This window comes from Ascaphus truei, chromosome 6 (assembly GCF_040206685.1).
Source record: "Ascaphus truei isolate aAscTru1 chromosome 6, aAscTru1.hap1, whole genome shotgun sequence".
Lineage (NCBI taxonomy): Eukaryota > Metazoa > Chordata > Amphibia > Anura > Ascaphidae > Ascaphus > Ascaphus truei.
This window is the reverse complement of record NC_134488.1, coordinates 75,931,525-75,959,333: the sequence shown is the minus strand read 5'-3', so window position 1 is coordinate 75,959,333 and position 27,809 is coordinate 75,931,525. Positions and strand designations below refer to the sequence as shown.

The following is a 27,809-nucleotide window of genomic DNA, read 5'->3' as shown; positions in this document are numbered from 1 at the left end:
TAAACCTTGCGACGGATGAGGGCGATGAGGGCGAACCTGACGTGTGACGTGATGGACACGCCCCCGCAAATCCCCGACCACGCCCTCCCGTCGGAAGATCCCTCTTCTCCTGCAGATCGCGGTTAGCGCTGTGCACGCGACCTCCCCCCCCCACCAGGCACGCGTGTCACAGTCATGACTGGGACCGCAGCCTAAGGGAAGTTGCAGAAGCCTCACGTGATTTCCCCCTGGCATTTACTTTAAATGCCTTGGGGGAAGAGCGTGGGGCCTCTGTAACCGTACCCCCCGGACATTTTTTTTTTTTTTTTTTAACACCCCTGCTCTAAGCTACGATCAGTTCAAACAAATTAAGTGAGCCTGTCATATGATCAGACGGTAAGATTTGCTCAAGTTAGTCTCTCTATCTTGGTATCTGTAAGGACAAAACAAGCAATCAAAAGTATAAAGTACAGTTTAAAGTACATTTGGCAATGTTTTATTTTAGAAATTTCTTGCAGATTCTTACATTTGTGCGCAGACTGTGAAAACCTTACACAAAAAAAAAAAAATCACACCAAATTTAAAAAGTCACAAAGTTCTTGAAGAGCAATGCCATGGCCATGTGTCAGGGAATGGATTATGTTATCAAACCTTACTGGCACTTATGAGCGTACTTGACCCCTATAATAGAACTGCCACTGCAACAATAAGCATGGTATTGTCTACAAGAGACAACCGTGCCCATATCAAATTTGGATTTGGAAAATATATTTAGTATATTTATATTCCCAGCAAACAAATATAAGACTTCGATTAAAAGCCACTTAATATACAGCAGAGATTTATTTCCAGAGTTCTGTGAAAACAAATGCTAATCAAAGCATCGGAATATTTCCCCAATTACCTTTGCCTTGGAAAAGCTAATGATGGTTCCTAATTTTAGATCATGTCTCCTACCAATGTGGCAACTAATTCTCACCTGATCCATGCTGTCATTTGCAGGATCATATACAAGCCCTGAATTTTTTTTTTTTTATAAAGAGTCAGTAATGGCACATGCCAAATCCCATTTTATAAAAACCTAAATTGTGAGAAGGAAGAATAATTTATCCATTCATGCACTGTTCTAGGTGCCAGCAGTACAATGTTAGCACCTCTGTCAAGGACAAGCTCAGATTAGGAAGGAAGGGGGGGGGGGGAGAGAAGAAAGTATTTTTTTTTTTTAAATGGCTGTTTTACATCAAAATAATAAAAAGGCAACATGCAGGTCAATTTTCTTAGAAAATTAAAGTTAAAACCCACCAACCAAATGTGCTTGCCCCTGTCCTGTTGGCATTTGGTAGTGCTCTCCCCACTAGAAGCAAACTTAAATTATTTGAAAAAAAAAAAAAAAAAAGTTCAATAAAATATATATATAATTTCAGGCCTTCAAAGTAATAAGGGGAAGAAAAAAAAAAACACTTTTGAACCATTATGTAAAAAGATCAATGTTGGATTTTTGTTTGAATCCCATCACTGCTGGAGATACCCAAAAAGCACTGCAAGTGAACAGAAGAAACGTTTAATCACTTTTTTGGCTATGGTTTGTTAGACAGCCCACTAAAAAAAAGTTTAATAACTATTGAATAATCATTGTTCAATTGTAACAAACTCCTGCAAGTATCTATGTTCTAACCCATTATTTTAAAGAACCCAACATTTCAAGAGTTGGTGTTAATAGGGAATCTTTCCACTGCATCATTACCCCATTGTTGACATTTACAATGCAGAACCCTCTAGGCAGCAAATTAGTCACATTGTCTCTTAGAAGCAGAGGTGTCATTTGGACTCAACAGATTCTTTGCTGCAGGAGAAGAGGGTGGTTGCATTTAAAAATACAAATCTGTTTTGCATCGACGTCTGTAGCCTAAATCTGCGTAGTTGGAACATATGAGCAGAAGTTCCATAGTAGCAGGAAACTTCACCACTGAATAGCTTAAAGTCAGAAATATCTTTCAGAAATTGTTATACCAAAAGCGCACACAATTAAGGCCATGGCGTCATCATCCAAATCAAGAGACTACTTTGAGACAGATGCAACACAAAGGATACCTATTAGATGGGTATGTGCTTGTTGGTAATTCTCTGGCAAGACTCCCATAAATAACAAATACAAATGTGCCTCAACTAGCAAATAATAGACAGCAAGTATACTCCATGGGAAGATCCTATGCTATTTTAAGGGGAACTTTTAAAGCATAACTACAATTTGTTTTTAAATAGCAGTTTCTGTGTTCACTTATGCACCATTCTTATTAGATAATAAATTCATGTTAAACGTACCAACGTCCCAAAATGTTCTACGATGGGACATATGACAAATCGTATTAATGATGTTATAACAGTTCTAGTTTACCAGTGTTGGCTTGACTTTAATTGTGTGCGTGTTCAATGATTGCTTGTAAGCAAATTATTAACCTACTGATAACCCCCTTTCTAAATAATAATAATAATTAAAAAAAATTTCAATAGTCTATATAAAATGTCGGTTGCATTTTATTTTTCCAATTATTTGTTGGTATGCTCTGAACACTGGTACTTCGAGCAACAGAGACCAGACTGCAGTTCTAACATCATTAAAGTACATGCCCACACAGAATCTATATGCCCAATGTCTCCAGAAGCATTCTTTCACTGTGAATGGCACCTCCTCCACCTGCCCTGAGCAACACTATCAGGGGGCAATTTAAACATTATTCCAGATCCCAAAAGGCAACTTTTTTTTTTTTTTTTTTAAACCATTGGATTTTCATGTAACTACAATTGCTATAGCGCACTCCTGGAGTCTGGTTACCTTAAAGACATTTTCTCTGCTTGGGGCCATTTGGGACTTGTAACTAAATGTATGCAGTGCATAAAAGTATAGGAAGAACATTGTTTCACACGAGGTGTTCCTGTGTTTGCTAGATTCAGGTTTATAGCAGGACTACACATTATCTCTTGCAGAGAAGAGTCTAGCCCGGTTTAGCTGCCCAGTCAGATTCTGCAAAGACACACACATACAGATGAAACTCTGCTTCAGAAATAGTCTCTGCTTATTGTTGCTGTTGAACTGTGTGCATGTCCTAGGAAGGAAAGTAAAATGAAAAACAAGAACCAGTACTAATCTATGCATACGGGGATAAAAATGGTATTGTTACAATGGCTCAAAACTGTTTTTTTTTTCCCCCATATTCTTTTTTGTTGGTTTAATTTTACATAAGAAAGTCAAAAAGGATGGCCGCTTCTTTTAACTGGAGAATGGCTTCCCGGTTTCTTCCCTTCCCTTGTACTTCCTCTTGCCGTGTGTGAAGGGTATATATCTGTACTTGATCATATGCTGAAAAACAAAAAGACAAGACAGGAATGAGCTAATGTTCCAGCTGTTAGATTACTGCTCCCATGTTAAATTACAATACATCTTCCTTCTCCTGAAATCTAGTCTGAAAACTAACGTTTAAAGGCCAGGGGGTCGTTCATGCTGTACTCGCATTTAAATGTATTTACTTATCTTCTGTGCAAGGTACAAAAATCTTAATACCCTTACATACAGATGTAGCAGATATTGCTCCCATTAATGTGACGCATGGCGCAAGCGCAGGAGCAATGTTAGACATGGAATTTAAGGCAGCTCCATCAAAACAAATAACATTCACATTATTTTATTTTACTGCACGCAATTGAATGCAATGCATCACGTTGATGGTATCAATAATGCCTGTAACATGTGTACACACCCACCGTCTCTGCAAGTCTCCCAATTGTAAGTGTCTGCCAGGCAGAGTTTATATAATCTTTACTTATACTTTTTGTGTGTGGTGCACTCTATGAAATCCAGTGTTGGACAACAACGAGCATAAACAGTTAGCAAAAAAGCTAATTTGAGCACAAACATTAGTCCTTAACACAGGAGTTGAGATAAAATGTTCACTTTGAGCAGTCGAGAGAAACTGCAATTTATTGTGATGCAAATTGGCAGAATTAAGTGTATTCCTCACTAGTTTATTTTACACGAAGCAGCCTTTTATCCTCTACCCATTATGATATATATTTTTAGTTAAATACGCTTTTGCAGTGAGATTAATCAGCAGCTATATGGAAGGGTGTTGCAGTTAGCGCTTTCAAACATTTGTTTTTGTTTTATGCGTTATACAATGTAATTGGGAATAAGCCGTGTTGTCGCAGTGATACTGCCAGTCTTACGCCAGGATTCAACAAATCCGGCTGCAACTGCCATTGACTTCAATGAGTGAACGCCGATGCTGAATGCCCTCCCGTAATCTTCCTAAAACCCAAGTAGGTAATTCCAATATAGCCTTCTTCCTATGCCTCCATCTGTTTCAGTATCTTCCTTTGAGGTTCACCCTGTCCAGATTTTCTACCCTCTTTCTTTGCACCTGGCAGTCATCTACAGACCGCCTACCTCTACATCCTCTAACTCCACCTTCCTCTCAGACTTTGAATCCTCGCTTTCTGCTCTCTCCAACTCATTTTACTGGGGGACTGCAACTATCATATTGATGATCCCTCAATCTCTTGGCCTCGCCTTCTCTCTTTAACCTCCTCCTTTGGCCTCCCCCAATGGACCAATTCCAGCACATCAACCCCCCACACTCCTCCTCTTACCTGTTCTACTCGCGACCTTCCATTGACCTCTCTGCATCTACCCTGAACACGAACCGCTAATCTCCTTCCTCTGAATCAGACAATCTTATTGACTTATAATTCTATCCTCTCCTCTTGATCTATATGCCCCTTCTTGTCTTCGGCACACCCGTCCCTCTAACCCACAGTCTTGGCTAAATTAACAAACACACTCCCTTTGCACTCGCTCCGCTGAATGCCTATGGTGGAAATCGCTCACACGATTTTCTGCACTATACATTTCTCCTCTCCTGTTTTAACTCTACTCTCTCGAAGGCCAAACACTACTACTCACTCATCAGCACTCACAAATCTAATCCACGCCATCTTTTCTCCGTATTGGACTCCCTGCTCCAACCTTTCGTATCTGCTCATGCTCTTGCGGACTACTTTTAAAAGCAAGGTGGATGCCATCCACAAGGAGATTTTTTCTTTTCATTCCCCCTACTAGGTGCTTCTACGTAAACCTCCTTCTTCCAGTCTTGACACCTTTTCTCCGATTATAGAGTTGGACATTTCTAAGCCGATCTTCTCTTCTCTCTCTACCAAATGACCTCTCTATTCCCTCACACCTTATCAGAACTCGTACTTGTGTGTTAGTCCCCCACTCTCACCCACATCTTCAATTCCTCCCTATCCTCTGGCACTTTCCCCCTCTTCCTTTAAGCATGCGGTGGTCACACCTATGCTCAAAAACAACAGACCCTACGTGCCTTACTAACTACCGTCCTGTATCCCTCCAAACTGCTTGTGTCTCGTGTTCTCCCGTATGATCAATTTTCTTAATTCACGTCCTGGACCCTTTACAAATGCATGTAAGTGCATCAGTCCGGCCATGCTGCGTTATGCAAACCGCCAGAATTTTGAGCCGACCAAAAAAAAAGTGATTTTTGTGCATAACGGCCGCGTTTGAGCCAATCCGGATGAACCAAGCCGGATGACATCAACGCCTCCCTGTCGCTCGAATAAGGAAATCCCACAAATCGCTCAGGAGACAGGCACACACAACATCCTGCGCTCCATGCGTGCACCATGGCCGCAGCCCAAGTTTCCCAATATACCACTTAGATTGTAAGCTCTCCGGGGGAGGGATTTCCTTTCCTATTGTCTGATTTTGTATTATAATTTCCTGTAGTGTCTCAAGAGTACATTGTGAGCGCTAAATAAAGATATACATACATGGTTATGTTCCAACATCACTCTGCATTTTTACATTTGTGACGAACGAGGCAAGCCATTCACACCTTTAACCTTTTTTTTAATATATTTTTGCACACCACTGGAGCTTGTGCTTTTACTTTTCTTTCCATTTACAGATTCTGACATAAAAATATATAACTTATATTGCCATTTAGGAAGAACGGTCACCATTGTATATTCAGGTATTTGTCACTTACCTTTATTTGTCTCTTCATAGTGATGCAGAATAGCATGATAAAGTACATGACAAGGATAGGCCAGAATACTGGGACATTAAAAGCTTCAAAGAAAGTGCATACCATTGCAACAACGATTCCTTTAGTAGCAGAGTGCCTTGAAAACAAGAGAACAAATTTAGGTCTGTGATGCAGGTTTTATTCAGAATAAAGGATATTTTATTCTTTATTAAGCTGCAGATGCAGTTCCACTTACGTTGACCTTCGTAGAACTGGATTTCTGCAGAATAATCTTTTGTGTTACACATTTTCTCATTACATCAGACTTGAATAGAAATCTAGAGGTTGTTCATCCCAATACAACGTAATGTTGTTTTACCTCCGTTACTTAAGATGCAGGTCACTGATGTAGCGTTAGTTGGAATCTATGCTGACACAGCCACCGGCAGCACAGCATAATTTAATCGCCAGAAATGTATGCAAGTAGATATTCATGTATGCAGTACAAATCATAAATTAAATGTATATATACAGTAGTTCCAAGTGAAAAAGGAGGCAGGGCACTTTCAGACTTCCAAACAAAAAAGGGTTAATCAGCGATGGTAGAGCATCTGAAAGTGCACTGCCTTTTTCACTTGTAATCTCGATGTTCTGGAGAGCAGCAGGTCTGACCATAGGCACGGAGCACTGGTATTTATATGAATGGGATTGTACTAATAGGAGTGCTACACTATCTGCTCTAATTTGCATATATACAGTAGCTGACATTAATCCCCCACCAAAATCAGGAGACACAGCTCCCAGATTTGGGGGGGGGGGGTTGGGGGAGGAAATAAATCTTCACAAAACAAATTCAATGTATGATAAAAGATAATTTCCACAATGACCTATCATAGTACATGAGATGAGATATACATATACGTATGCACATATATACATATACACATTTACTCACCAGAATTTAAACTCCGGCAGTCTTCTGATAAATGGACGAAACTCTTCATTTTGTTTAGTGGGTAACATGGGGCCCTCATCTAGAAGAAGAAAAGAAAAAAAAATACATACATACAGACAAAAAGGGTATAAATGCAACCACGTCTTTTAAACCATTTCAGACGTAACAGCCCTGAGCAGGGCACGTCCCTTACTGCTGAATCGTTTAAAGTAAGGGCCAGGTACTCAGTCTTTAAGGATGTTTTCTACTTATTTTAATAGAATTGTGCAAGTATTTCTTCTCTCCAACCTTCCCTCACAAGCAATCCATCCTCCTACACCAATTTATTTTAATGCACTGCTTACCAACAGAGGAAATATCTCAGGAATAGCTTTCTATACACTGCTTTCCATCTCCATTTTTGCCACATTACAAGTTTGGCACCACAACTATGTGTGTCGAAAAACATTTAGGTCATATCAAGGATGCAGGGGTCTCCCCTTGCAACAGTCTGCTTAAAACAACCACAAATAAAAATGTAAAAAGGTTTTTTTTTAAATGAAAAATCCCCATAGAGATTGGAACAGAAGAGGATTGATTTATTCAGAGACCATGAAAAAGAGTTGTTTCCATGTCCTCAGAACCGTAATGTATGATATGCATACCCTTCTGATATGCTCACATAAAACTCAGAGTTGGCTTTTACTGTGCTCTCCTTTCATGGATGTCCCGCAGTGATTTTCCATGAGATTCACTCCTAATTTGAGGATAACTCATTTGAATTTCAAAACACTATTTCTATTTTCTTATTTTGTGTGCTGTAAACGTACAAAGAGGCCATACAACTGTTAGCTGTTCATGGGAAGCCCTCCAGCTCACAACACTGCCCATCAACACATACCCCATAAGTATTGAATATAGGATCCATAAGTGGATCTAACATATACTGCGTAAATTAAAATGCATACATAACCACTCCTATTAGCAAATCTAGAACAATATTGGAGAGCCCGAGGCACAAGGAGACAGAAATACTCTCCAAATCAATTTTGTTTGTGGCACTTGAACCAAACATGTCAAATGCTATAAACTGTATAACTACACAGCAGCATTTTATGCTTGAGTTGTATAGCTTTAGTGTCATGCAAAGACAACCACGGTTTCCACCATACATATGAAAATCCCACAGTGGTGTTTTTCAGAGTGAATAAAGTAGCTTTTCTTATGGGGTCACTATTAGAGGAACACTACACGCTGCAGAATAGGCCAATTGGTAGCAAAGGTAGCAAGTTGAAAAGTACAGTGTTTCAGAACTAAGCTAAACTCTGGACGCCTGTGTTTAACATTTCTGAGGAATTGTAACTATTTGCAAATATCCAACAAGAAAATGGTGTGGTCATACCTGAGTCTTCCATTAAGGACGGGTCTACCTTTGGAGATAAGAACGCTATGAAAAGGTTTAGGTGGTAAATGCCCAAGGCATATGTCACTATGTACCAGCCCTGCAAACACAGACAAGACGAATATACAAATTAATGAAGAAGGATCACTGGAGAACATTGGGGGGTGAGAGAGAGAGACACACACACACAGGTCATGATTGGAAAGGGGATCTCTTATGTGCAACAACTTCCATATTTTACATTTCTTTGGACCCATTATGTATTGCACAGTAACATACAAATAACATGATAGAAACAGCATAAAGAAAACCCCGGGATTAGCAAATTCGTGCCGTTTTCAAAGTATATGTGGAACCAGCAGTTAGTTACTTCCCAGAAAACTGTCTCTCCAGATCAATAATGGTACATAAATAAATAAAACATGCTGCACTTTCATTAGGTTACGGCTTTCCATACATATACATACAATATTACAATACTGGAGTTAGGAAGGAATTTATTTTTCCCCTTATGAGACATCATTGGATGATGTTTCATTGTTTTTTTTTTGTTTGTTTGCCTTCCTCTTGATCAATATACTGTAAATACAAATATAGGATAAGTACCTAGTCTAAATTTAGCATGGACGGGTCTTTTTTTCTCAACCTCATCTACTATGTACACTGTAATGGTACTAATGCTTTCCTGCCAATGACCTATATGTACATTCTAATACAGAAGCCTCTGAGATGATGGGAACTCCTATGAGCATCTTGAAATGCTGCCTTTTTTTTTTTTTTTAGGAAAATCAAACCATTTCCTTTTACAGGAGGAGTGGTGGGGGAACAAACTCTGTTAATCTTTAATAAATACTTGGAAAAGACCATGGGAAATTATCGATTTAGAAAATAGGGATAAAAAGGTAAAAGATAAGTAGTATATAATTGGCAAAAGTAGGAAAAAATATACAAATCGAGTTAGCAATACAATCCTCATCGACTTTCAATTTCTATGCGTCACATATGCATTTCAATATTACACTTACAAGAACGGCAGCATCAGGCTATGACAAATATTAAATAAGCTGCAGTCAAAATGTGCATGAAAAGAAGTATACAATAATGTGAAGACTTACCTGTAGTAAATACACCCTTATCATGTAGATTAAGCTTATGCTCAGAGTCATCGCCCATCGCCCTGTTGTATATGGTGTGGATTTATCTAGCCAGGACTGGTAAATCTAAAAACAGAACAATATTATGTAGTTTTAAAGGGAATAATAGTTGTGATGTACTAAGTCTTTACCAATTCCTCATTTTTATGAAAGGAAAGCATGGCTCCACTTAGTGGCTCAAGAAGTTTTCTCTTACTCTAGCGCCAATCATTTAAAAAGGAGCAATCCAAGCAGGTGTTTTTTTTAAAAAAAATACAGGATAGAAGCAGGTCGTCTCCGGAGTTGAACCCCATTAATTTCAGCTCCTGTGACGCCCTGCTTCCAGAGATACTTACCTCTGAATGGTGTGCCAGTATCTCTGCAGTTTTCAGCTTCCTCGTCACATGGGCCAATAGGAAGCCACACTGGGTGATGTCACGGCTTCCTATTGGCCCACAGGGCACAGTAGTTTTGAAAAGCAGCCGTAATGTGATCACTGCTAGCAGAGCGGCAACCGGCACCCCCTGTATCTTCAGAAGCAGGGGGTCCCCGGAGCTGAAATAAATTGGGTTCAGCACCCTGCTTCAATTCTATGTTCAAATGCTAAAAAAAATTGCCTGCTTGGATTGCCTCTAAGTTTTACAATTTGTTTGAGGTACATTGCTCAGGTAATATTGTTAAATTCCCTTCTGTTTTACCAACCTCTCCATAACACACTGACAGAAAGAACCCAGAGAATTATCCTGGTCACCCTAAAAGTGTCTCAAACAGACCATCAAGGTAACGCTAAGAAGACACACGAGTATCCTCCTTCACATCAAAGTTAAAAACAGACAAGAGTTTTAGATGGACACGCATGAAGATGAATTAAAGAAGAAAAAAAAAGCGTAAAAAAGTTAGTTTCTAACCTAAACAGTGCCAAACATACAGCTTTGCAATGTCTTACAGGCTTTTTGTGCATTGATGATTACTTTTTTTTTTTTTTTTAAAGAAGACACACTGAAAGTGTTTAAAAGTTACACTGCCCCCTTTATCTTAGCCAAGACTTGATCAAATAAGCCCATTGATGAGCAATGGCACTAAATCCAGTTTATAATCTTTCAACACAAGCAACTCAACTCTACAGACAAAGATTCAGACTAACAAGTATCAACTTTAATCCAAATACTGACAAATACTTCTCAAAAGTTAAATGAACATAGAGTGGTACGATTCTGGCAGGGTCTGACCTGCGATAATTAACTCTTTAAAAAGGAGCAAACCAAGCTCCTTTTTTTTTTTTTACCCAGGATTGAAGCAGGGGGTCTCCAGAGCTGAACCCCATTAATTTCAATGCCAGGGACCCCCTTCTTCCAAATATACTTACTGGATAAATTACTGGTGTCTGGGACCCTCCAGGGATAATGAAACAGCAGTGCAATTAGGAAGCCGTAACATCACCCGCTGGCGCTTCCTTCCAGCTATTTAAATCCCCTGGAGCAACCAGAAAGTGATGCCGGTAACTTCACCGGTAAATCTCTTAGGTACCAGGGGATCCGTGGAGTTGATAACTATGCGATTCAGCTACGAGGACCCCCCCGATTTCAATCCTGTTTAACAAAAATATATTCATTTTCGCCGGACTTGTGGTTTAAAATTTAATTCTAGAGGATATGGGAAGCCAGTGAAGGGATTCGCAGTGGAGCAGCAGAAGTGGAGTGGTGAGTGAGGTAGACGAGTCTGGCAGCAGCATTTTGGATGTATTGGAGATGGGACAGGCGGACGAGAGGAATGTCAACAAGGAGAAGGTTGCAGTAGTCAAGGCAGGAGAAAATAAATTTGTGTATTAGGATTCTAGTTGCATCATGAGTGAGAAAAGGGTGTATCTTAGCAATATTTCAGAGGTGGAGGTGGCGAGACTTAGTGAGGGCTTGAATGTGAAGAATGAGAGAGAAGGCAGAGTCAAAGATGACACCATGACAGGGGATTTGGTGTTGATGAGATTGTGGTATTAACAGTTCGGGAGAGTTTGGGTGTAGGGGTGACAAAGGTGCTTTTTTGGACAAGTTAAGCTTCAGGTATTGGTGGAACATCCAGGAGGAGATTGCCGAGAGACAGTTGGAGGCACAGGACAAGAAAGAGGGGAGGTAGATTTGGATATCAGCATAGAGACGATACTGAAAGCCAAAAGATTGTATTAGTTCACCAAGAGAAGAGGTATAGAGTGAGAATAGCAGAAGGACAAGGACAGTCTGGTGGGACCCTGTGAAGGAGCGGCGTCCTAGATAGGGTCAGTAAGGAGTTCACACACCAACTTCTATGAAAGATAGCCCTGTATTTCCTGGACTGGGGGAAAACAGGTTGCAGTACAAACCAAAAATAGCATAAATCTGCCAAACAAACAAAACAATTCATGTTTGGTGCAGGGCGGGAGTCCTAGCTGTACCCCAAATAAGCCCTATTGGAACCCGCCGTCTGCAGGTTGTGAATATCTCTCTGCTGGCTCCCTTTCACCCTCAAGTCCTAAATCAGGAGTTAATTAGGTGCAATCCCTGCACTCTAGGCAGAACTTTAAGCTTGTGTGTGGTTTCCTGGGTCTAGCATAGTGAATTAGCTCAACCCTTTCGCTATCTATTCTTCTGTATTACATATATGTTTCTTTAGAATGGATGAGTGCATGTTTAAAGGAAGATTGGAATGTGCCAGAAATATGAGAGAGATTAAAAAGGTGAGTTAGGGTGAAGCTTAGTGTGCCAGAGAGGGGGTGGAGTTAGATATGAAAGAATAGGATCAAGGGGCAGGTTTTAGGATGAGATGAGCCCGTAGACCTCCTCTTCAGTCACAGGGTAAAATCAGCAGAGGGTGGATTTAGGTGTGCGAAGGGAGGTAGGTGTTGCCTGTGGGGTCTTTCATGAAGAGATGTCATGTCTCATGGACTTAATCTTATATGTGAAGCAGGTGATAAGGTCTTGGCCTGAGGGTGAAAGTGGGTGGAGATGCAGTTGGGCAGAGAAGGGAGCTAAAGGTGGCAAATAGGCATTGAGGGTTAAAGGACAGAATTAGTATGAAAGAAGAAAAGCAGGTTTGATTGGCAAGGGAAAGGGCAGTGTTATAGGAGAGTAGGAATTTATAGTGGAGGAAAAGTGGCTTTAGAGCACAATTTCCTCAAGTAACGTTCAGCAGTGCGTGATTGTACTTTTGGAGGTAGCCAGTAGAGCTTGTGCGCTATGGTTGTGAGGCAAGCTGTCAGGAGCAGGAGCTGTCTTGTCAAGGCTGCTGATAGTGTACTGTTGTATAGAGAGGTTGCCAGGTCTGGCCAGGAAAGTTTACAGATGGGAGAGGAGAGGTTGTAAAGATATTGAATATTGGAGGGGGTCTACAGCATATATGTGCATGTATAGAGAGAGTGCGCGAGCGCAAAGAGAGAGAGAGCGCAGAGAGAGAGAGAGAGCGCAGAGAGAGAGAGAGCGAGCGAGCGCAGAGAGAGAGAGAGAGCGCGAGCGCAAAGAGAGAGAGAGCGAGCGCAAAGAGAGAGAGAGAGCGAGCGAGCGCAAGCGCAAAGAGAGAGAGCGAGCGTGAGCGCAAATAGAGAGAGCGCGAGCGCAAAGACAGAGAGCGCGAGCGCAAAAAGAGAGAAAGAGCGCGAGCGCAAAGAGAGAAAGAGCACGAGCGCAAAGAGAGAGAGAGCGCGAGCGCAAAGAGAGAGAGCGCGAGCGCAAAGAGAGAGAGCGCGAGCGCAAAGAGAGGGAGCGCGAGCGCAAAGAGAGGGAGCGCGAGCGCAAAGAGAGAGAGAGAGAGAGAGCGAGCGAGACTGCGCAAGCGCAAAGAGAAAGCAGAAAGAGAGAGCAGAGAGCCGAAAGCCACCTGTATCAGCAGCACCCTGGGGAAACTGTTCAACAGCATCTTTAACAGCAGAATCCTCACCTTCCTGACAGAGCAGTGTACACTGAGTAAGAGCCGGACAGGCTTCCTGCCAAACCACCGCACCACATCACATCACCACATTTACACCCTACACAGCCTGATCAATATAAGCACGTTCACAACATCAACCAGAGCAAAATCTTTGCCTGCTTTGTGGACTTTAAAAAGGCCTTCTACTCCATCTGGCATCCAGGTCTATAGCTGAAAATACTAGAGAGCGGAATAGGGGGGAGAACATATGACACTAACAAAAGTGTGTACTCTGAAAGCAAATGCTGCGTGAAAGCTAATAAAAAAAAGGACAGACTTCTTCCATCAAGGCCATGGAGTTAGACAGGGCTTCAGCCTGAGTCCCACACTTTTTTTTTTTTTGTTACTTACATTTTTTATTGTGCATTTTTGTACATACAAAATAAGGTAAACAAAACATACAACACAGAAAAAGGGGGGATACAGTAATACAAATAAACTGGTTGTGGAACAATAGAGAAGAGGGAGATCAGGGAGGAGGGGGGGTAGCATTTGTACCAATGCACTGTACACAAAAATTTAAATACCACATGTATCACTCTATTCAAAGTATTCTAGTCTACAGTATATATGCATGGCGGAACCAAGGAGCCCAAATCTCAGAGAATTGCGAGGTAGAGCCGTTCAGATAGGCTGAGAGTTCTTCCATATAGACTATATGCCACATTTTGTTGTTTATTTGATTTAAGGATGGGGGGGGGGGGGGGCTTTTGTTTCCAATTTTTGGCAATTGTACACCGAGTAGCGTTTAAAATTTGGGATATTACTCTAGGTTTTTTTTGAGATATTAGCCATTGGCTTTCCTAGATATATATATATATATATATATATATATATACAGTGTTCGACAAACCTATACATTTGCTCGCCCCGGGCGAGTGGATTTAACCCCCGGGCGAGTAAATATTGGCCCAAGCAGCACACGTTTGGTACTAGGTGGCGAGTAGATTTTTTTGTGTGGCGAGTAGATTTTTTGGTGATTTGTCAATGTGTGTGTGTGTGTGTGTGTGTGTGTGTGTGTGTGTGTGTGTGTGTGTGTATGTATATATATATATATTATATATACTGGGTCGTGTGGCACAGAGATTTCTAGTATCTTGTGTATTAAGGTGAACACTTCCGTCCATGTTTGTTGGATTTTGGGACATGACCAGAATATGTGCAGTACATTCCCCACTTCACCACAACCACGCCAGCACAGAGGGGAAACGCCTGGGAGAAAAGAGTGTAACCTGGCAGGAGTCATATACCATCTGAATATTAACTTGTAAATATTCTCCTTAATTACAACGCATGATGAATTTTTGGAAGCAGCTTCCCAGATATCGAGATCTATACAGACGTTAAGATCCTTTTCCCAGGATACCATATAGTTATCGGGGGTTGGTTGTTCTTGATAGAGGATAAACTGTGATATATTCTGGAGATAATGCCCTTTGTGTGGGGCTGGTGTTGACACCAGTCCTCATACAAAGTTAAAGCATGGGGTTGGCTAGGTTTGTAGATTGATTGGATATAATGCCTAAGGCCTCGGCCAAGCTTCCTGCTGGCGTGCTGAGGCTCAGGGAAAGCGGGTGCTTTCCCTGGCCTTGCGGGTGCTTTCCCTGCGCGCCGTCAGGGGGCGGGCCAGTGACGTCACAGAGCTGGTTCGCCCTCATTGGGCGAACCGCTCACGTGACCGGCCCTGCGCTCCGGCAAGCGCTTGATTTTTAAAATTACCCAAGACCTACGCTTCCGCGCACTTGCGTAGGCGAGCCCCTACTAAAGTCGCTCTCATTGTGGCTGTAGGGGCTCACAGGTAAGTGCAAGCGCGCCTCAGCACGGCTCAGCGCGTAAGCGCTGACCATGGCCGAGGCCTTACCTGGAGAAATCTGAAGAATTCAGAGGAGGGGATATCATGGTTTGTTTGTAACGAAGCGAATGGGGGGGACTTTCCCTTGGGTAAGGATATCCTTAACTCTAGCGAGTCCTTTTTGAACCCAGGTATGGGAGAGCGGGTTTCCTGTGTAAAAAGGAAGGGAGGGGTCCGAGAATAGGGGTTGCATAAGGGAAGGGGTATCGGTTAGTTGGAACTTGGTTTTGAGGGAATCCCAGAGATTACAGGCAAAGGATATCACCGGGTTCTTGTAGATCTCAGGTGGTCTAGACTTTTTATTGAGCCAGAGAATTTTTTTTTATTTCATATGGGGAACAAATCAAGTCCTCTATAGTCCCACACTTTTAACATATACATCAATGAGCTTGTCGCAGCCCTAGAATCCTCCTCAGCACCTGGGCTCAACTTGGCAAGAACAGGGATTAAGTCTCTACTACTGTATATGCAGACGATCTGCCCCTGCTGTCTTCAACAGAACAGGGCCTCCAACAAAAACTGTCAATACTAGAAAAGTTCAGCCAGACCTGGGTACACTCTGAACCTAGGAGAGAGAGGGGGGGGGGGGGGGGAGAAAAAAAAAAGAAAAAAACACCACCACAGAATAATGGTATTCCAGAAAAAAATAATTTTTTTTAAAAAAAAACCTCCCGCCATATCGCAATTCACACTGAATGACAATGCGCTGGAACAGACAGAGCTACACATACCTTGGTCTAACAATCAACTCATCAGGGATAGTCAACCTGCCAATAAATACACTGAAGGAGAAGGCCAGCAGAGCATTATATACAATAAGGAAACAGATGTACCACCTCAAACCACCAATAAGAATCTGGATGAAAATATTCAACAGCATCATCACACCCATCCTTCTGTATGGCAGCGAGGTGTGGGGTCCTGTGACATACCCAGACTCCACAAAATGGGATACCATTTCAACCGAAATACTGCATCTGGAATTCTGCAAACACCTTCTCCAAATACACAGGAGTACATCAAACAATGCATGCCAGGCTGAGCTGGGCTGGGCTGCTTTCCTCTACTGCTCACTGTACAGAAGAGAGCACTGACATTCTGGGCTCACCTAAACAACAGCCATCCACAGTCTTACTGCTACAGAGCAACGAATAGCTAGGACCTCCTCACTACACCCTGTGCCATCAAACAACTTGTCCTCTCAATCCAAGAACAAAACCCCACAGCCTGGAAAACTAAACAGGTAGAAAGACAGAACTGGAAGTCCCGGGAGATGAGACTGTGCCAGCGATGTGAGCTAGGAGAGGTAGAAGATGAAACACACTTCCTGCTGCGTTGCACACAATACTCTGAAGTGAGGAGTGCCCACATGGAGAAACTCACCGCTCTTATCCAGAACTTAAATAATATAGAAGAGAACCCAAAAAATTGCGATCCTCCAGGGAGAAGATGAAACCCCAGCAGAACTGTCTGCACACTATATCAGCACCTGCCACAGGCTGAGAGACGCACAGTAACCCCCACATCCCTGTGTGGAACTGTTACCCATGTACCGTGCAATCATTATACCCTACCCCCCATTATTCATGTATAGTACTGTGTAATCATTTTACCCCACCCCCTATTATTCATGCTTTGGCAATACTGAAATGTTCTGTCGTCATGCCAATAAAGCTGCTTTGATATGATAAATATATAGAGAGCTCTGAAATTTTTTTTGCCCCGGGCCCACACATATCTAGCTACGCCACTGAGTTCATAGCTCCAAACATTTGTTGTAGATCCTATAAAAACATAATCAAAACAATCTACCTATGCATGCTACATAGCTTTCAATTTGTAAGTACCTTTCTTGGAACTTTAGGCAATTTACGGTATGTATCTATGGATGTGTATATAAATCATTTAAAGATTGAGTAAGGGGTGGATTGCTCCTTTATATCCCAAACGCCCCTCATTTACTTTTTACAGCATCAAATCTTAGCCCTGTTCTCGGGATATTTACCCTTTCCTGTGTCAAGGTTTCTGGTCCCTGGGGAAAACAATATGGCTGCTATTCAAGCCTCACGCCCGTATACATACGTTCAATAAAAAGCCCAACATCATGAGAATATTGCAGCTTCCGATTGGACAACACTGGCTGCCACCTTTGATTTTACCTGCACAGAAAAAAGTAAATCCCGGGAGCTAGGAATAGTTCCGTTCAGCTGGATAGGACCCATGGGGATATGTTAACTTTTAGATGCTTAAAGTGTACAGAAACATTCTGTACCATCATACAGTAGATTTATTATTTGGAAGGGACCAAAAGGTTTTTTTTTTTTTTTTTTAAATCATACCATTTTTTGGAAATACAATCACTAATTACTTTGAAAAGTTTAAATCACCAATTTTAAAAAAAAAATATTGTTTTATGTGAACTTGTGAACTTTCCCAAAACTATATTTCCTATTTAGCTGCAAAAAAAAAAAAAAAAAAATTCATGTTTAACGTTTTGGAAAATGTCAGAAAACTTTTAGTTCACCAGCCAACAAAATAAGGGTCTAGCAATTTTTTTGTGCGTTCACCCACCTGCCCAAGCCGTGAAAAGAACCGATACACCACGGATGGCTTGCCATGAACCGACTCTCCGATGCTATCCCCTTCTGACATTCTGTTTCTGTGGAAACAACAGTGAAGCATTACGCAGGAGAGAAAAATACGCACGTTATGGCACCTTGAATGTACTGCGAGTTTTTATGCAAAACTGCCAGAAAATGGAATGCAACGGATGCAATAAAAAACAGGCGTATTCTCCGTATTCATTAGGAATTATCTATGCAATCATTCTGCAGATGGGAAAGGGGATTTCACGAGGGGAGACACTGAATATGGCAAGAAGAGTATTTGTGCGATAACGAATAGGCCCGATGGGCGTTTGTGGCAATGCCCATACAAATGGAACAGATTACGTGCCATGTTCCATAGCTATACTTCGCTAATGACAGTGCAAACTTCTCACAGCTTGTTCTTCTGCATTACAACTAAATAAGATGTGGCACTACTTTTGAAAAATGACTCGTTTAAGGATGCATGCAGAAAACAAAAGCAATACCATTGCTACAAGCTGTCACTGAAATATCTCAAGCATTTCTGACATCTAAAAACAAGTGGTCCTGTTGCTGTGTGTGGTGCAGTTTAACTGTTTGTAGTGTGCAAAAGTTTAATGGATCAAAGCTGGGGCGTAGAAATATATTGGTTCACAACATGCAGATAAATGTATACCGTTTGCAAAATACTGTATACACGTTTTAATTATTTTGCTACTGTAAAGGCTTCAAACAATGTCTTCATGGTCCCACCAATAGTGCAACTTATTGCCAAAGTTACCATGTCAGACCCAAACCAGATCGTTTTGATAGTATATTGAATTCATTTGTAATCAAGTGCCACATAAATAATGTGTCAGTTGGCTACTTGAGTGGGGGTCCCACAGGACAGGCCTGACATCAGATAATTTCCCAAACATTAGGAAAACTGCATTATTTGATGGCAGGAAGAAATGAGACCAGTTTTATGTAAATTTTGGTTTAATTTCTTAATCATTTGTTGCATAATGTGTTCCAGGTGCCACTGGGTCTAAGTTCAAGGCAGACATCATCGGTTTGAAAGTATAGACCGGCAAATGAAATTGATTTATTTATAGTTTCAGAAGCTTAGAAGAACAGGTTTAAGATGCTGGACCTATATTTTAATAGGGGTGTCACCAGATCAGGCCCCTGTTCACTCGTAATGCTGGGGCTCAGTGATGTGGACTTAAATACAGATTTCTCTCTCTTTTCAGATATTAATCTTTTTCATCAGTTACTGATAGCATGCAATGACATTCAAAATAATGGGTTCTCTTTTTTTAACTAGCAAGGGGGCTTTGTTTATATATATATATATATATATATATATATATATATATATACACAAAACAAAAAAGTTAGTTACTATCTTTCAATTCTGTGACACAAGCTCTTTGTGTATCAAATACTGATGTCATGTCATATCATATACTTAATTTATGGTCTGTGGAAATAAATTGCCCCATGATTGGTCAGAGTAGGAATAATTAAGAGTGTGTGTGTGTGCTCTCAAATATTTTAAAACCAAACACACTGTAGTGTGTAGTATTTTTTTTTGCTGCCTTTAATTTGTACAATCAAGAGCTTGAAAAACCTATCCTCGGGGACTGCTGGGTAAAGTAAATAATAATTACCCAAAATGATACACTAAGTATGTGCATTTACACTCTTTATAAGATCACTGGTTATCCATCAAAGTGTGGACACTGATTCATGAAGTCTGGGGATCGCAAGGTTAGGTTGTACCCTTTATATGAGCAATTATAAAACTGAAAAATAATAAACCATTTCATAAACCACTTTTCTTCCAATAGGACCCTAAGCACTTCACAATTACAGTACTCAGGATTGTATGTACACAGTCCCTGCCCAGATCTATGATTTTGGTACCTGAGGCACAGGAAGATAAAGTGACTTGCCCAAGGTCACAAGGACTGGACACCAGGATTTGAAAAAGGTTCCCCTGACACCAACTCAGTGTCATTGTTTGGAATCAGTATTTTTACCAATTTGTCCGCTCCTTCTTGTATTATCAATAAACTGCTTTAAACCATGTACTTTAGTTGATTTATAACGGAATGTCCAGAAACTGAAAATGCTAAATACTTATTCACATAGCTAAATTCCATGCAAATTCATATTCTGCATTAGGTCACAAGGAGTTGTTGTATATACAAAAGTTGCAAACAGAATACATATTTTCTGCATTGAAGACACTGCTCTTTTGGACAGAGCCTTATCTACTAGATTTTTTTCTGGGGCAATTCCATCCCTCCAAAGGGCCAAGACTCTGATTTCTATAATTGTGTGTAGAAATAAACAGTAATTCATGAAAAGAAATGCAGCAAACAAAGGCTGCAAACACCACGGCATGTGCTATAGTGCTCCATCAGCATTAAACAGTTGCCTCAATGCTTACGCTAATGATGGAGTTAAACTGGCATCAGTCTGTGCTGGTCAGATTAAAAGGAAATGTACAAATGTGGATATATTATGACTGCTTCACAACAATGTATTTTAGTGTGGCAGTGTGAGCCAGGAGGCTTGGCCACTAAAAGTAAGACTCAGAAAGTAGTACTGTATTTGAGCATATAAATCCAGGCCCTGAGAGCTTCATTCAGAAACAAAGTCATAGCTGTACCACAGGCAACACACCCATTCACTTCAGCTAGCAATATTTCATGAGGCCTTATAATTCTTGAGCACTTCCTAGTGTCAAATTAGAGCACCTAAATGATGTGTGACGGACAGGTGTCTACACCGTCCTTCACACACACCTTTTCCACACCCAACTTGACTATGCGACTTTCTGAATGCTTCCAGTACATAGTCACTTTGACATGTTGCAGAACGCTTTAATTTACAGTTTGAATTAGTATGAGGTGGAAATCAATCCAATTGCAGGGACAAATATAGTATCACTTAAAATGTGTCATAGTTTAAAAGTGGTATTTATTAAACAATTGATATATTATAAGATAGATCTCCATATTTCACCAAATACTTGTAAATGAAAATAATAACCTGGACTGTGTGGTGAGTATTACTCACAAAGTTAGAGGCAGGGTCTAAAAACAAAGTGTCATTATACATTACAAGACCTCAAAAGCTGGCTCTCAATAGACAATTGTCAATTGATACTTGCCCAAAATGAAAGGCTGCCTTGGTGCGTGATGGCCCTCTAAACCTCTGTAATAAACCATAAGATTCTACTTTGACAATAGTGATTAGAAGCCACAGAGGAGTTTCCAAAGGGGGGGGAGATATAGATAGAGACTATATAGTCACACTTGTCTGGTGGAAGCAAATGTAAAGGGCTGAAAGGATAAATTGACACCATATATTACGCTGTTGCAGTATGAATATTCTTGTGGTCAGAGCCCAAACCTGTCTCTAACTTGCCTTTTGATTAGCTATTTGCGTTCACGCTTTATAGCTATATAAAAAAGGAAGTTGATATTTCCAAGCCCCTGATGTTTCAGGATTGGAAATATAAAATAGAATTAAGATACCTAAAGAAAAAAAGAAAACAATGGCTTGCTAGTAACATTTGACACACAGACACAATGAACTGACCAGAATTTGGCTGCCATCAAGAACAAAAAGGGCAACGGGGATTAGAAAAGCATGGGGCCTAGTTGTGTGATTCAGGTTGCTGTGATACTATATGAAAGAGTTGAGGCCAGACAAAAGGCCTTAAATTGCGAGGATGTAAGTGGGATCAGTTGGACTGCAGCAAGCTATGTCAATAATGTCCTTAAGATAGTCTCTGCAGTAAGACCCCACAATTACCCTAATAACCCTCTCCCCAGGGAGTTCTTAGTGGAGAAGTAGGATACATCTCGGAATTACCAATAGGCCATGTAAATAATATCAGCACGCGAGACACACAGAGCTAAAGGACAATATCATACATTTTACCTAGCAATCGAAAGGAGAAGAAATAGGGTGAGCTGTAGCCCCTCTGCCAAAGGCCCTGGTGCTGCTGGGTGGTGTAGTTTATTGAACAGCCCTCTCCAATGAAAAAGCGCCTCCATGCACTACATTTCCCAGCATGCCCCAGCGCTGGACAACTCACTTCCGCCTCCCCTCCTGTGTGCCGACGAGGCAGGGCGAGGGTCGGTAACATGGGGACAAGAAGCATTGCCTACCTCCCGCTATCTCAGAGCATGGTACAGGCAAGTCAATGCGTATGGCGGGAGAGAAGCGCCAGCATAAGGCCGGAGCCGTTCTTACCTGTCTGCTCCTACCCGAGTCGGAACTGCTGAGAGCTTCCGAAGCGCACACGTCACTATCCCAGCCCTCCGTGAGGCACCGGCAGGCAGGCAAAAGCAGCAGAGAGCCGAGCGCTCGATAGATTGGATGACTGCAGAATTTCAGTGGGTTGCTATGACCTCTGTCTTCTATTCTCATCTAGACAGCTCTGGTATATAGACACTGGCATGTCACTTGACTGAAATGCCCTCTGATAAAAGCACACATTGCACTCTGTTTATTACTAATCGTCCTTAAATTCTTTCCTGAAATTATCGCTTCAAATGTATGATCACTCATCACTTGAAGACAGAAATAAATTACATTTGTATGATCTGGAGCAAATAGGAATATTTTTTATTGGAAACAATTGCCGCTATATGTTACGTGTCCGAGATGGCTTTTTTGCCATTACATTTATATTAAGAGAGTTTATTTTGTGGCGCGTCAGTGTATGAAGGTGCTTTGTGTTCACAAAGTTTGCATCTCTAATCAACAGTTTTTAATAACGTACCAATTAATAAATCTCCCAGGTCCTAGGGTGGTAATAACTGCCCTGACAATGTTGCCAAATGTAAGACACATATATGAATAAGGAGAGGGAGAATCTCCAATCTCTATAACAATTATTTGAGAAAGGAAAACACCAATTTCATAGAAATATGTAAAAAGTGTATTGTATTTACAATAAATATAACATTAGTTACATAAGTAACACTGAAGCAAACAAAAGTAAGAAACACAATTAGTATATTTCTTATAATTGACAGCAAAGAGCATTGTTGATGTTTAAAAAAAGGAAAGCTTGCACTGCATCAAGGTGCAAAAATGGGAAGATGACTAAATAGCTCATTTCAGCTTCAAAGTGAAACTTTTTGATGATTGTGAGATCATTATTAATAAAAAATGAGTTGTACTGACTTCTTTTGAATTAAATTTGCAGGCCTTCATGAGTGGGAGAAGTAAGGTGTCCATTCAATCTTTAAATGGCTCACTTTAAAAAGTCAATTACATGTCTAAAAAAATAGGGATTACCTGAAACAGGACGGATTTTAAATTCCAACCTTAATAGGGATGCGAAGCAAGCTCTTTTTGGTATAAGAACGGCAAAATATCAGACTATTGAGGTTTTGCTTAAACAGCACTACAAATCTTTAGAGATGCTCAACGTACCACATATGGACTCATACTGGAGGGTCCGTGGCCAATAATTAGTTGTTTAGATAGTTACCACTAGTCTAAACCTATTTCACATGCTTTGCAATATAAACTACAGCTAGTCTATTAAAAATATGGTTTTGCTTTAAAATGACAAAAACATGTAACATACTGTCTGTGTTTCAGTTTATTGTAGAAGTGCTTGCATTTGCATTGCAACGTCTCATGATTTCTTAATATAATGTCTGGCCAACACAATATCAATTATAAGTCAGTGGCTGAAATGCATGGGCACTAAAGGGCACGGGATCCACTACCTTGTGATTGACAATCCCTGAGTACCAATGTTTTTCCATGCAAAAATGTATAGTTCTGTTAAAAGATACACACACCATGCACGCCATACTCTATACAATGAGAAAGCTCCATACACATACACAAAGCACAATAAGCGCAGGGATTAACGTTCTGTTTTTGCACATTTGTTTGGCCAACCCTGTCACCAGCAGCATGCTCCTTACATGGAGAAGCGCAGTGAATAAAAAAAAAAAATATATATATATATATATATATATATTACACACACACATGGAATTGAATTTTCCCCTGCGCCTAAAATGTTGTCTCTGGCACCTCTGGTTTGCCAAGGGACCATGGCGGCCCCGAAACATAGAACAGTTTGATTTTTTGTATTTTGAGGGCTTGAATATGATGTCTTTTTAATGCTCCGGAGTGCTGTGGAAAACCCAATTTTGTCGGTATAATATATATAATACAATACCCATAGTGAAGAGGTAAAGAGGCAACAGCACTCAGTAGTTCAAAATAAAGAAATGTATTGATATACAAATATACTAGCATAGATCAACATTTCGATCTCGGAGAGAGATCTTCAAGGGAGGTGCACTTCAAAAACTTCATATTGCGGCATATTGTAGGACACGGTTTGCACTGACTGTGCCTTGACAATGACCTCTCTATTGACGCTCGTGTATGATGTGGCTGTGTGCACATCCTACCTTATCACACTATATTATGTTGCTTTATTTGGACGCCTTTCTGTATTTTTGGTGGGCAAAGTTACTTTATTTGTTTAACTGAATGATTTTTCTTTACCATCACACCAGCCTAGTTTTAAAGTACAGAGTAAAGCTGCAGATGTGACTGCCTCTGCTCATCACTCCTGCCATTACCTATTCCTCTTACTAATGCACTCCAAACATTACTTTCTGATCTACCACATTCAAGAAAGGAGTTTAAACCCTCCCCGCAGTATAAATAACTTTCATTCATTGTACTAAGGAGACAGACCCTTCTGTGCCATGTGTACCTCTAATCCACTATAGCAGGGCTGCACAACTTGTAAAGTGAGAAGGGCCGAACTGCTCCAAGGAAAACTGATTCAGGCCGCACGGGTAAAATCATCATCATATTTCCCACAGCACCCCTCATCATATATTCCCCCCCCCCACAGATCATCAACATCATATCACCCCCCCCCCCAGATATGAGGGTGATGATGAGGGGTGCTGGGAGAGCTATATGATGAGAGGTGCTGGGGGAGATATGAGGATGGTCATACCAGATAGGGACGTAGACTGCTTTCCTGGGGCTCAAGACAACAGTTTCCATTGCCCCCTCCCCTGGTCTTTGCGAGACTCCCCCTCTCTCTCACACCCCCATCTCTCCCGCTCACACAAAATACTCCCCCTCCACATCACACACAATACCCCCCTGCACCTCACATCACCCTCTCCCCCCTGCACCTCACATCACGACTGACTTAAAGGTACTATTGTTGATTGGAACTCACCGTTATTTTATCTCTTTCAGATCATAGAAAATTCAAGATTCATCATTCGTATTTAACTTTTTTGAAGCATTTTATTGAGTATTTTGTTATTATGTTACTAATATGGTATTTTTGTATGGCTACAGGACATTTAATTTGTATGGAGTATTACGATGCATATTCTTCTTCATTTTTAATATTGTGACCTACCACTGCCCCCCCCCCCCCCTTGCACCTCTTCTCATCACCCTCTCCCCCTCTGCACCTCAGATCACCCTCTCTCTCACCCTCCCTGCACATCACCCTCTCCCCCTACTAGAGCGTGGGGGGGGTCGTCGCATCAATCTGCTAGCGCTCCTTTCCTAATAGGCAGAGGGGGGTAGCGTTTCACAATGCTAGCGCTCCTTCCCTCCTGTATCTGCAGAGTGGGCGCTGGGGAGGGCATCGCGGGCCGCACAGGGAGTCCAGGCAGGCCGCATGTGGTGCAAGCCTGCACTATAGCTACACTGCTGTGTTCCAACTCTCTCCGGCGCTCTAGTAGTTAACCTTAACCCTGCAGGCTTCTGGCCACCGCACATGCGCACAAATTACCATGCAACGCGTGGAATTGCCAGGTGCCGGTTGTCAATTGGTCAGCTATCTTCCTTTTTTTTTTTTTTTTTTTTTTTTTAGAGAATCCCCACCCCTTAGTTACTGGAACGTTGGTTTGGTTGCCAAGCAAACATTTCAGGGCAAGATGGCGGCCCCCGGGAAAGTGCCGAGAGATTCCCACCACTACATTGGCGACATGAAGAAGCAGCTTCGGCATGGTAATCAGAGGGGAGGCTGGGGAGCCTGACACTACACACCCGGTTGTTGTAAACATCACATATTGCAGCTTATATCATCACCCTGTTGTAAACATGGTTTAAACTCTGCAGGCCCCTCTGTTAGCGAAAGGGTTTAAATAAACACTTTTTTTAAGCTGCTGCAGCCCTTTACTATTGTATTGTATAGTATTATATTATTATTGTTGAGCTCCAGTGATGTTTCTGGGATCTCAACCACAAATGTAAATTAAATGCAATTGACATAATTCTGCACTCCATAAATGAGGCTTCATTGGAATATATGAATATGTGAACTTCTTTTTTTGATGCGTAGATCACGTATGGGCTGGGTAACAGAAAGTGAACTTGTTTTGGCCATTGATTACCAAACTCATCACTAAATGTTCCATAAAGATTATGGGTGTTATTCCATATGCTAGGAGATAATGGTGAAAAGCAGGTTGCAGACTTGTCTAAGGCTGCGCGTATAGTGCCCGTGATGGCGATGCGACGTTGCCTAAAACCAAATGCATTGCCGCTGCCACGTGCGCTTATAGTAAGCGTGACGTCGCGTCACAAATTTTGGTAGCTGGCAATATTTGATTTTTCAAGGGCTATCGCCTCATGTGACAGCCCCTGAACCAATCAAATGCCAGTACGCCCTTGACGCCGCTGCAAAGCGAAATATAACTTTCGCTAGCGGTGACTAGTGACGTCGCCCGTCGTGGGCACTATACGTGCCGCCTAAGACCTAAATGTGCTCACAAGTGATATTTTCATTTGCTGTTTGCTATAGGGTGGAGGGTGTTTTGTCACTTTTTTTACGTACCATAACTTATTTAAGGTATGGTTGAAACCTATCCCAGCTTCAAATTGGAAAGCCAATATAACCACTGATGAGACCCAAGGTCCAAAAAGCTGTCGGAGTCGGTTTACTGTATTTCTTTAACCCAGGCTGTGCCGAAAAGCTGTGTAATTCGGCAGGCATAAGCTTGTAGCTGTCCATGGCAAAATGGATTTGAAGCAAAAGGTGACGGTAAGAGAAGGAGGAGCGGCCGGATACTTTGCTGCAATGAAAGCACTATCTAGGAGATAATGGTGAAAAGCAGGGTTGCAGACCTGTTTGAGACATGTGAATGTGCTCACAAGTGATATTTTCATTTTCCATATGCAGTGAAACTGCATCCTCGTCGTGGAAAACAGATCTGCTTCATTCAAATGAATGGCACTAAAATCTTCTCCAGCAGAGGGAATTGGATTTATAGCATGTTAAAATACAGGTCTGTGATTGGAGATGGGCAGTTGACATTCAGTTCATACTGTATGTGATATTAGTACATTGATATGCGTTTGATGATTTGTTTATTATTTGTAAAATTTTGCGTGGCTGGTGTTCCACAAGGGAAGGGTTAACAAGCAATGATGTGTATTATTACATACATTAGTGCAGGGGTGTGCAAAGTTTTTTAACTTGCATCCCCCCCCCCCGCCTCCTTATCTCCTGCCTCGCGCCCCCTCTCCTCCTTGTCTCCGGGGTCAAATAACATCATGGGCCATGTGACGTCACGTTACCATGGCAACGTGGTATCACATGACCAAATGACGTCGGTTACCATGGCGACGTGTCACCGAAGATCAGGTAAGAGAAGCTGCAGAGGCCTCACGCGGTCCCCCCAGCAATTAATCTACGTGCCTTGGGGGGAGCGGGGGACCTCTGTAGCCGCCGCGCCCCCCCTAGAAATTCTCCCGTCCCCCCTGGGAGGCTCGCCCCCCACTTTGCGCACCGCTGCATTAGTGTATGATGATAAATTCAACAAGGTAATATTGATATTTTTCCACCGCTATATTTGCTTTATGAATGAGATCAGACTCCAAAAGACTGTTCATGGTCCCAAGGTTCAGCAAAGTATCTGGCC

At 41.5% G+C, this 27,809-nt stretch overlaps 2 protein-coding genes across 11 annotated transcripts in view; one reads left to right on the top strand and one right to left on the bottom strand.

The window, feature by feature from the left end:
- Nucleotides 1–447: 447 nt before the first annotated feature.
- Nucleotides 448–22,184, bottom strand: RER1 (retention in endoplasmic reticulum sorting receptor 1). Of its 2 annotated transcripts, none has more exons than XM_075604864.1 (7): nt 22,117–22,184; nt 17,843–17,930; nt 9,469–9,573; nt 8,354–8,453; nt 6,973–7,051; nt 6,039–6,174; nt 448–3,337 (listed from the first exon to the last, which is right to left on the bottom strand). In XM_075604864.1, exons 2-7 carry the CDS (start codon nt 17,921–17,923, stop codon nt 3,248–3,250), a joined length of 591 nt encoding a protein of 196 aa, XP_075460979.1. In that variant the 5' UTR covers nt 17,924–17,930; nt 22,117–22,184; the 3' UTR covers nt 448–3,247. The 2 variants fall into 2 exon arrangements, with proteins under 2 accessions (XP_075460979.1, XP_075460978.1); XM_075604863.1 differs by lacking the exon at nt 22,117–22,184 and adding an exon at nt 21,802–22,051.
- Nucleotides 22,185–25,583: 3,399 nt separating this feature from the next.
- The window catches only part of MORN1 (MORN repeat containing 1), a 301,250-nt gene continuing 299,024 nt past the window's right edge, over nt 25,584–27,809 (top strand). For 3 of the 9 annotated variants that reach the window (XR_012802222.1, XR_012802223.1, XM_075604856.1), the window contains exon 1: nt 25,603–25,893. Coding sequence is in view for 6 of the 9 variants with exons in the window: in XM_075604856.1 (XP_075460971.1) it covers nt 25,677–25,893 (217 nt within the window). In the remaining 3 variants the exon portion in view is untranslated. Of the gene's footprint in view, nt 25,894–27,809 lie in introns of all 9 variants that reach the window. The other 6 variants (XR_012802221.1, XM_075604860.1, XM_075604861.1 and 3 more) reach the window with 5 other exon arrangements.

What these genes read in the sequence shown, in the direction of transcription:
- RER1 (XM_075604863.1), bottom strand. Translation starts at nt 21,917, where the DNA reads ATGGAGGCGCTTTTTCATTGGAGAGGGCTGTTCAATAAACTACACCAC. An exon ending in TCTTTTCACGGCTTGGGCAG is followed by an intron (nt 9,574 to 17,842) that starts GTGGGTGAACGC and finishes TTCTGTTTTTAG; the next exon opens with ATTTACCAGTCCTGGCTAGA. An exon ending in TAAGGGTGTATTTACTACAG is followed by an intron (nt 8,454 to 9,468) that starts GTAAGTCTTCAC and finishes CTGTGTTTGCAG; the next exon opens with GGCTGGTACATAGTGACATA.